Genomic DNA, 10,756 nt, shown 5'->3' on the forward strand with positions numbered 1-10,756 from the left:
TCATAAGAACCTCCACGGCCCCAAAAAACCCCTGTATACAAATTTTCACGCTAATCGGTTGAGTAGTTTCCGAGTCTATAAGGGTCAGACAGACAGACAGACAGACAGAAATTCATTTTTATATATATAGAAGACTATCAAAGTTACCCGCATTATCAAAGATACCCCGTTTTACGATACATGTTTTTCTCCAGAAAATGATTGAAAATAGGGGAATTTACGTATTCTCGGCAACCTAAGCAGCGACCTTCTTTCTATAGCCTTTTTCTCTAAGGAACGCACACATATGCAGTATTGGTTTGTTTACAATCTATTGCTGCCAGCTGCTTTAACAATTTCAGTCGAAAGAATTGTCAAAAACTGTTTTGAAACGCTTTTACGAAGCTCCAATCTTCTCTAGTGAGAGCGAGTATTGTCGGCAACCAGTTTTTCTTCGGCAACCGTTCCATTTGAACTGCAGGTAAATCTGCTGTTCTATTATCGGCAACTCGAAATCAGCTACAATTTGTAGTGCGTGTGTTTCATTTCAAGAAAACCTTGCTAGATTGCTTTTTCTCAGTGGTAAAAATATAGTCAAATTGAAGCTGAAAGCATAAAGAATCGTTTGCATGCATTCAGCGAAGTGTTTTCGTAAGAAAATCCAGTGAAAATAGTGTTTCAATTTGGGTTGCCGAAAATAGTCTGTCATGCCGAAGCCGTCATTTCCCCTATCTCAAATATTCTGAATATAAATTACATGAAAAAACATTTTTACAGAAAGTTCAAAATTATGAGCAAAAGTTCTTGTTCTACGATTTTTGTAAATTTTTAGTAGTCCACAATTGTAAACAATCCAAAAGTTTGTATTTTAGAAAGCTAAAAAAAGAATAATCGAACAAAGACATTTTGAGATTTTAGGTTTTTTTTAACATAATGTTGAATTTTTACTAGAAATTACTAAAACATTTTTTTTATATTTTTCCGATAAAAACATCTCTGCAACTTTGGCTTAGCCGTCATTTCAATCAGAAGTGCCGTTTCTGCGCTACGCTAATTTCCAAGACGCCAATTTGAAAATTTTACAATATCATAAATGGCCGAATTTTTGCAAAAATGTTTATCATTGCATTATCAATTGCATAAATGGTGCTCTGTTCGCACGCTGCAAAAATTACATCGATACAGAACAACACGGTTTCTACCCGAAGCGCTCCGTGTCCACGAACCTGGTGCAGTTCACTTCTAACTGTCTGCGATGCATGGATTCAGGATGGCAAATCGATACTGCGTATATGGAGATACTTGGCATCTCGTCAACTGCTGTGGATTGGTTCAGATCTTACTTGGTGAATCGCTATGTACATGTCAAGATTGGCGCGTCGGAATCGGATGTTTTCTCAAACAACTCGGGAGTCCCGCAAGGCAGTAACCTAGGACCGCTACTATTTTCGATCTTTTTAAACGACGTCGCCTTGCTGATTCCATCAGGATGCCAGGTTTTCTATGCAGACGATACGAAAATCTACAAAATTATTAAAAGACTCTCGGATTGCTGGAATCTCCAGAATATGTTAGGTATTTTTGCTGACTGGTGCTCAAGAAATTTGATGAGTCTAAGCATAGAAAAATGTACCATTATTTCCTATCACCGAAAAATCGAACCAATCATGTTTGACTATGTTCCCTACGGACGCTGTCTTGCTCGTGTAGAGCACATAAAGGATCTCAGCGTTATCTTGGACTGCAGACTCACTTTCAGAATCCACTACAATGACATCATCACCAGAGCTTAACGACAATTGGGCTTTATTTTCAAAATTGACGACGAGTTTCGTGACCCGCTATGCCTCAGGTCACTTTACTGCTCGCTTGTGCGATCTTTATTGGAGTCAAAATCAGTTGTTTGGTGCCATTTCCATGCTAGCTGGATCACTAGAATTGAATCAGTTCAACGCAAGTTTGTGAGATACGCTCTCCGTTTCCTCAACTGGCGTGACCCAACGAACTTACGAGGAGTGTTGCCGTCTCCTAGGAACAGGCTTTCGGAAATCTCACGCGTACACAAATGCGACAGCGAGCTGTGAGACGGAACGTCGCATGACTCTCAAGTCCATGGTGTGCTACATTAATTGTACAAAAGAGACACCAGAACGATGCGCGCGACAAGCTACACGCTCTCAACAAATTCGAGCGTTTCAATTTGTTTTTGTCTCATCGCATTGCTCTCTCAATGCGACGCATGTATTCAATCACATGCGACTGTTTCATTGAAACATCTCAATGCGCTCTCTCAGGGCGCCATCGCCGTGCGCTGTTTCGAATGCCTTGACTCTCGCGGTCCCATCATATGTGATGTTGACGAGAGAAGGGACTGCAAGGGTTTGTTCACAGAAGACTTGTGTGCCCTTTTCACAAGTGGTTTTTAAAATGGGGTGAAGTTTTTAGATGGTTCCAGAAATATCTCCTAGTATGAATTCAAGCAGACTCAACACATGGTTGCAGAGATCTATTGGAATCACCACTAATGCTCCTAGGAAGACACAATTGCTTGTCGAAAGGATGCTAAAGGGAGGTAAAGGAAGAATACGTGAGCGGTGGATGGCAACCTTACGGTAGTTGGCTTCCATTTATTAACGTCCTTTTAAACAAATTACGGCAGTTGGGATTCCGTTAGCATGTTAGCAAACCAAATAATACCGGAATATCTCTGGAATTATGTGTCCTTCAACAAGTCGTTATGAGGAAATCTTCTTAAATATATTTTTTGGAAGCCTCTGAAGCTTTCAGCCCATTTGGTGGAAAAATAAACAAGTTATTGCGCATTTGCACCAAATTGGACTCAGAATCCCTCAGAATACTTTTACTCAGACCAGTAAAAATATAAATGGACGATTTTGAATGTAAAACAGCACTACATTTTACTATACAAGATCATATAGTCGGCGTTAAGTCAGAAGGCACTTAGTAGCAAAATAAAAACAAAAAATTGAGCTAATAATATCATAAGATCAAGAATTCCCTCTGCTACGTTTCACTTTTTCAGCCAAATTTGAAAAATTAGAATAGCAAGAGAAAACGGTCTAATGATTTGTCCCATTACATAAGAAACAATATTGAACAGCCAACTTTAAATTCGGTTTTCTCGAAATCAAAAAAAAAACGTCACTTAGTTCGGTCTGACTTGACCGATCATATCAACTCGCTAGTAATGATAGAACTCTGAAGATTAATATTTGTATTCTGTCTGGCTTGATTGAACAATATTTTAAGGGATTATTTTCAACGCAGAAGTGTACTTTGCTGCAAAAACGTTGGTGGTGACTTCTCATTACATACACACAAGTCTACACTTAAAAATTAACCAAGTTTAACATGTTGTAAATTTGTTCTGTTATGATCCATCGAGCTGAAATTTTAACTCAAAACTTGCTTTTCCATTGACGTTTGTCCGATCAGCTATGCACAAATTTTATTTTTATTGTCACCTTCCAGCAGGTGCTTCAAAAAATTTGGTATTTCTTACACGTAAAATTCAACATATCTGTAGTTTTGCGTCAAAATTTCAGCTCAATTGATCATAACAAAACACATTTACAACATGTTAAACTTGGCTAGTTTGTATGAAAACGACCTTTGTCCGATCAACTTTGCACCACAGTGTACGTAGGTACAAAATGCTGGATAAAGGTTAATGTAATAAATTTAGGAAAAAGTTGTGTCATATCTGTATTACGGATTGTTGCTAAGCTTCTTGCTTCAGGAATTGTATTGAATACCTGTCAATCAACAAACTTACTACGGCAGCAACTGAATTCTTCAGATGTGTTAGTGCTCACAGGATAGTTCATACCAGCCACCATGATGCTGAATTGCAACAATCAATTTGCGACAACAGATTTCCAAAAAGTCCTAGTGTTAGTACCGTGGACCCTCGGTGACATTAAAAAAAAGCATATCAACGAGCAAATAAACCACAACTTGATAGAAGATTTCGCTTACCAAAGCCACATCTCTTCCTTCGTTCGTTATGAATGGGCTGTCACTAGGAAAACTTTGTTGGTCATAGCCATCTGACACCTCTTCTCCATGTTCGGTAAGAGTGTAGTAGCTAGGTCGCTTTCCATCGTTTTCAAAACAAAACAACACTTTTCCCACATTAAGAACACGAGTTGGTCTTCCAGTTGAGTTTGTTATTTCGATGTCGCATTGAGACGTCGCTTAGCGACGTATCATTGCGAAAAGCGCATGAGCTTCGGCTCACGCGACGTCGCATGATACTCGTTCTCATGAAACGCATACATCCGGAAATGTGCTGTGCTTACAAAACAGTGCGACACACTGACATTATGAGAATGTGAGATGCGACAAAACTGAAGAGAGAGAAACAGAGTGGTACAAATCTCTTGCGCATGAGACTGCTATGACTATGAGACTATTCGTATTGCGTCTCGCATACGGTAGCGCGCGCACTGGAAGCCTGCCTGGGAATCGAGCCATTAGAGGTGAGACGGACGGTCGCTCAAGCTATGTTCGTTGAAAAGCTGCTCACGGATGACATTGACTGTCCAACACTGCTGTCACAGCTAAATATGTTTGCCCCTGAGAGGTCTCTTTGTCAACGCGACTTTCTGTTTTTGGAACCACGGAGCCGGAATTATACACAGCACGAGCCAATTCGAGCAATCAGCCGGCAATTCAACAACTTTTTTATATGTTCGACTTCAATGTATCAGTTGAAGTGTTTCGTCATCGGCTACTTGGCCTTTTCCGTACCGTTGACCGTAACTATTTGGTTTAGGTTTTATTCATTTAAACAATAAATGTCAGTTGAATTTTTCAATAAACAATAAACAATAACAACCTATATTGAAAAATTTCATGCAAATCGGAGAAGGTCGAGATTTTCCTATTCGTTATTTGACTCGGAGTTGCTAAGAATTGATTTTCGGAACTAAATTTCATCACTAGATCTGAATTTCAGACATTTCAAAATTGAATTTCCACTACTGAATTTAGAACTGAACTTAAGAGCTGAATTTCACAAATGAATTACAACGTTGATATTACTGAATTTCACAACTGAATTACAATTACTGAACTGATTTTGAGGTCGAAATTGCAGAACTTAATTTCAAATTACTGCATTTCACAACAGAATTACAAATACCGAATTTCAAAACTGATTTTAAGAACTGAATTTCAAAATTGAATTTCATTATAGAAATTGAAATCAATTTCAAAGTTGAAAGTACATTATAGTTCCGATTTTGGCAATACATACAGTTTGACTTCTCAGCTTTCCACATGCAAAACTGATTTTCTAATCGATTCCAAAGCTTCATTAAATCGTTAAGTCGTTCACATGTCGATCGAAGCCAGTGTGGGAATGTATTCTTTTCTTTAAAACATTTGGCCGAAAGGAACGAAGTCATATTATACTGGGTGCCCGGAAATTGTGGCATTGAAGGAAATGACAATGCCGACAGTCTAGCAAGACGAGCTTCTGCATCGAACTGCATCGGTCCGGAACCATTTTGTGAAGTCCCTGAGTGTACTATAAGGATGGAATTAAAAAGTTGGGAAACGTCCATAGTAGAATCCAACTGGAACGCCACAGATGTATCCAGACAGGCGAAAAGATTTATAAGACAAAGTACAGCAAAAGCCCGGATTTTGCCTAATCTTAGTAAAAGAGATCTTCGGGTAATAACTGGTCTGATGACTGGTCACTGCCCTAGCAGATATCACTTATATAAAATAGGAAAAATTCCGTCTAGCGAATGTCGGTTTTGTCAATTTGAAAACGAAACTGCTGAACATATACTCTGCAGCTGTGGAGCACTGTTCAATCAATGAATGTCGATATTTGGAAAAGGGATATTAGAACCCTTTGAAGTTTGGCAAAGCAATCCCAAAATGGTACTAGACTTTATAAGACGAGTTGTGCCTGATTGGGACAACGTGCAATGTCAACAAATATCTATCACACCTTAATTGTGGAACATGAAGTAGTTCACCTCCTCGTGGTGTGCCCTGGAAACGTTAATTATCGAACCCAAGGGAGAGATATTGCGGCTAAACGAACTACCGCAGAGTAAGGACGCTGGAACCCCATCCAGCTCTTCCCAGGAGGTTGAGAAGCCCTGCACAAACCCTCGTTGTGCAAAGGCAGGAGTGACACCGGGTTCTTAGAGTGCTTTGCACACGCAGCTGGTAAGCGGTCACATCTGTCCTGTATGGGCCCTGGACAGTTGGCTGGCTATCACGTCTGCTCTAGAACTCAGGCGAACAACTAACAGCGAACAACAAGAGGAAGGCCCTGCACAGCTGCTCACTGTGCAGTAGCGAGTGTCACGTCTGACACAACACTTAGTGATGCGCCATAGCGCAACCGGCCCCCTCCCATGACGTAATGCTTTCGGGCGGTTCCGGGGAGGGCAATGGCCTAGAGCACAGGGTAAGGTTTAGTTGGTCGGGAGTGCTACTTCTCTCATCCCCACACCCTGAGTTATCTTCTCAGGTGTCTGAGGGCAGATTCCACCCTGTATAAAAAAAAAACACCTTAATTGTGAGAGGATAAATGACTAGCACCAAAATAAAATGGGTCAGACAATAATATTCCTAAGTAATGGACGAAGTTGTAAAAAAACTCTACAGATAAGAAAATAAACCGTTAGGTCTATGAAAGTTATTAAATAAAGTTTGAGATTTTTAGGTGCAGAGAATCAGTAATTTAAAGAATTGAAAACGTGTTGCCTTAATCGAAACACTACTGTATTGAATTTCAGAATTGAAATCTCGAATAGAAATACTAGTACGAATAATCCATCAATTGATGCAGATTTCACAATCGAACCCCACATGATATACTATGTAATGCTCATTGTTATTCAACCGAACAAAATATTCAAAAATTAGATAGCGATCGGTCATCGAAAAAAATCCCAACAACCATTAAATCCTCCGAACCTATCGGGAAAAATCTAATCGAAAGTTTCCCCATCCGTTAAGTTTTTTTTCTAAAATAAAAAGTTCCACTCAACCACTCATAATTCGCTGACAGATCCGTGAATCCCGTATCAACCCTTATCCCTGTTTACCTCAAATCGATTTCTCCTTGCTAGGATCGATGGAAAACTTCATAAAAACAAAAACGTCGAAAAAGTCTGGAGTGCGGAAATTTTTCGTTCATCCCAATGTCGTCGTCGTTGTCGGTTTCCTTCGTACTAATAGGCTGAACCGAACAGGAATTGTTTGGCAAAGAAATGCGAGAGCGGAGAAACTTTTACAAACAAACATTAAAAATTAAATAAATATCCGAACTTTCCCTTCCATTGCCCGCCATTTCCCCTCGGTGCACGGGAATCGAGATTCGAACATTCGGGCAAACGGGGAACTTTCTCTCACCTTTTCGATTGCACTGCTGCTGAACGTGCTTCCTCCTGTGTGGGTGGTTTCTTTCTCAGTTCTCGGTGGAAAGATTCAAAGACGCTAGGCGTGCTATAAATATTCAGCAGTAGTTGTACAACTATTCCAACGTATCTACACACATATTTATGTCGAATTAAGTATTAAATAAGCGAAGTGCAAAACAGCATGCAAAATTGAAAACGGCAAAAGGCGGGTACCCGAATAGAAACTGCTGCTAGGAACCAAAATTATCAAATTTACCGATTTTGAGCGAAGACAATGCAGTAGCGCTGCGCTTGAGCAAAAGTAGAACCGCAGCAGTAGATGGCTAAATTTAGTATGCTCTTCTTGATACGTTGTCTTCGATGTAACTAAATACAACTGCAAACCTTATCGTCCTGATTTGCAATTCAAGCAAGAATTTCTATTCGGGTTCGCAGCAAGCAAACGAGAGGATGTTCAGCAAACTACTTACTACCTACTTGTCTACACAGTCACGGTACTTTCCGGAAGTGATCCGATTCTCTTCGGGAATAGTTTTCCGTACCTGCTCAATACGGACAGCCATGGGCTTTGCGATGATGGTGCGCCTAAAGTTAGACTACGAAACAACACAGTACACAGCAGAGGTACGTACGGATACGAACAAAGCCGGGGTGTCGCGAGCGGTGTCGAATTACACCTAGCTCGGGTGTTCACTGCTCGAAAAGAGATTTATTGACACTGGGCATCGTTTCGCAAGGATGGTTACATTGATTTAAAGCTGCATGATTTTTTTTTCATCAGAAAGGTCATTTCACCGAAATTTTGCATGAAACAAACTTTTCCACGAGATGGCTTTTCCAGTGACCATCTCACCGAAATGCGTTTTTTGTTGTTGCGAAATGAGCTATCTCACAAGTTAAGCAATTCGCGTTCAAAAGGGGATCCCGTTGAATAATATCGAAAAACAAAAATCTTGGGAAGATTTGCAAAACACTTACGGATCGTCCGGTGTCAGATCGGCCGGTTCCCGCGTGAACTGCGGATCAAAGTGACAGGTAATGTCCTGGTCGCACCCATCGAACGACGGAATGTAGGGCGGGGTGACCTCTTTTTGAGCGAGCTAATTAGCGAGTTACAACAGATTTAGGCATTTGATGAGAAGTGAGGATCAGCACGCGTGGAGGCGCACACGAGAGAGGCGCAATGACGATTGGTTATAGCGGGTGGCATAGAGTTGATGTGCCGGTGTGTGGGGTAGGTGTGAGTGCGCGCGTGATTGTGTTTAATTGGATTTTCGATTATTTTTGTTTCGGATAGCAGGAAAAAACGAGAAAAATCAAACGGAGAGAAAGAGAGAGAGAGAAGAAAGGGAAACGAATCAACATATTTACAGGTTTTTAATTAGTTATCAACAGTGGGTCCCTATGTTTGCACGGGGGGTTCTCCTCTGCTCTAGGGTGAAAGATGGCACGAACAACTCAACTCTACTGTGGATCAACTGGTGATGAGGTGAGTGGGTGATAATAGTAATTATCGTTTATTTGCTACTGGATTATCGGATTCGGTGTGAACAAAAAACTAATTATGATTGCGGTATTCTGAGGACGGCACCAGTAGGGTCAGATAAATTTACGGCGGCGAAATGATAAATTAGTGAAACAATAGAAAAGGGGTAAATTGAAAACATACTCGATAATCAACTTCACGCACAAACACGCATACACTCATTCATTGATCCGGTAGTGAGGCTAGTATTTTCTCGTTAAAAGTGAATGGGTAATTTCACCAAAACTTGAAGCTAGGGTAGATGTACCAGTTATGGCTATACGTTCTTATTATGGTGTGTTTCAATTATGGCCTATGGGAATTCCAAAGGCCATAATTGGAACACACCGTAACAGGAACAATCAGTTTTTTTTTTATTTACGTAATTTCCATGCTCTGGAATATCTCTGCTCTGAGGATATCTGTTCTTTCTTGAAGTTTTGTTGTTGATTAGAGCTTTATTAGCGAGATCAATATCTTCCTCGAAGTTCTCGAAACTTCTATAAAGTGTTTGCAGTTCTCATGAAGCTTTTTGTACTTACCATGAATTTAATTGAACTGTTCTTAAAATATTTAAACTTGCGTGAAATTCTGGACTTATGTGAAAACCTTAATAATTTTCTTAGCATATCTAAAGTTCTCTGAAAATCTGAGAAATTCTTGAAATTTCCCGCTAATTTAGTGAAACTAATGGTACTGAACTCCCCTGAAATTCGCTATGTTTTTTGGAGCTTTACAAAACTTATTTGAGATGCTCCCGAAATGTCCATAAAAGTTCCTGAAGTTCTCGAATCTTCCCTTAAGTTCCATAGACTTTTATGAAGTTCTCGGAATGTTTCTTCTCTGTACTTCTGTGAAGTTTTCGAAGTTATTCTAAAATTTCAGGAACGTCTTTAGGTTTCCGCAGCAAAATACACTGAAATTCTCAAGATATGACTGAAGTTCAAATTATCGAGTTTCCTGATGTTTTTAAAAATGCCCAAAATATTTCTCAATTAGTAGAATTGATTTAATTGCCTTTAAGTTCTACAAGTTTTATAAAGTTTATAAACGCTCACGGAACTTTCCCTTGAATCACTACATTTCCCTGCGAGAAGTTTTCAATTTCTCTAAATTGATCAAATGTTCCAGTTAGTTATCTGATATATATTTATAATTCCCAGAAGCTTCTAAAGTTTTTGGATCAATCATAGAATTCTCGGAATATCCCATAATTCTAAGAAACTCCTTGTAAGTCGCTGCAAACTTCCTTTTTCTGATGTTATCTGATCGTCCATGAACTACTCGGAATTTCACTGAATATAATAAAACAATCTAAAAATATCTAGATTTATTTGAAGTTCTCTGGGATTCCTTGAAAATATCGGTGCTTTCTAAAAGTTCTCGCCTTTTTTTTTATTAATGGAAACTCGTTGATGTTATCTAATCAACTTAGCAAAATTTTCGTAATTTCTTTAGATCTTGAAATTTCCATGATATAACACCCTTGAAATACTCTCACATTTTCCGGATGTTCATTTTAAAGTTTATTGCGTTCCAGAAATTTTCTCTGAGCGAACCGAAGTTTTCGGAAATTCCGGTTTCTGCAATTTCCTTGAAATGTTTTGAACTGCCCTTTAATTATCTGATCTGTATTGATGTTCTCGGAGCTTCCCTAAAACTCTCAACTCTAATGAAGATCTCGGTTCTGCTTTAAAATAAATGGAATTTTCGTAAACACCTTTGAACTTCCCTGGAATTCTCTGGATTTCTGTGAAGTTCCTGAAATATTTCTGAAGTTTTCATAAATTTTCTGAAGGTCTCTGTACTGAATCTTTCGGAACTATCCTGAATTTAT

The 10,756-nt window shown here is 39.3% G+C and overlaps 1 protein-coding gene across 3 annotated transcripts in view; it reads right to left on the reverse strand.

Annotated features, from left to right (window-relative positions):
• The window catches only part of aPKC (protein kinase C iota type), a 499,255-nt gene that overhangs the window by 36,913 nt on the left and 451,586 nt on the right, over positions 1 to 10,756 (reverse strand). For 2 of the 3 annotated variants that reach the window (XM_065225295.1, XM_065225296.1), the window contains exon 12: positions 8,373 to 8,494. The exons of the other annotated variant lie outside the window; for it this stretch is intronic. In XM_065225295.1, coding sequence (XP_065081367.1) covers positions 8,373 to 8,494 — 122 coding nt within the window. The remainder of the gene's footprint in view (positions 1 to 8,372; positions 8,495 to 10,756) is intronic. 3 annotated transcript variants of the gene reach the window in all.

The sequence above is a fragment of the Ochlerotatus camptorhynchus genome, unplaced genomic scaffold (assembly GCF_037179485.1).
Source record: "Ochlerotatus camptorhynchus isolate MF236.1 unplaced genomic scaffold, CSIRO-AGI_Acam_v1.1 ptg000021l, whole genome shotgun sequence".
Taxonomy (NCBI): Eukaryota; Metazoa; Arthropoda; class Insecta; order Diptera; family Culicidae; genus Ochlerotatus; species Ochlerotatus camptorhynchus.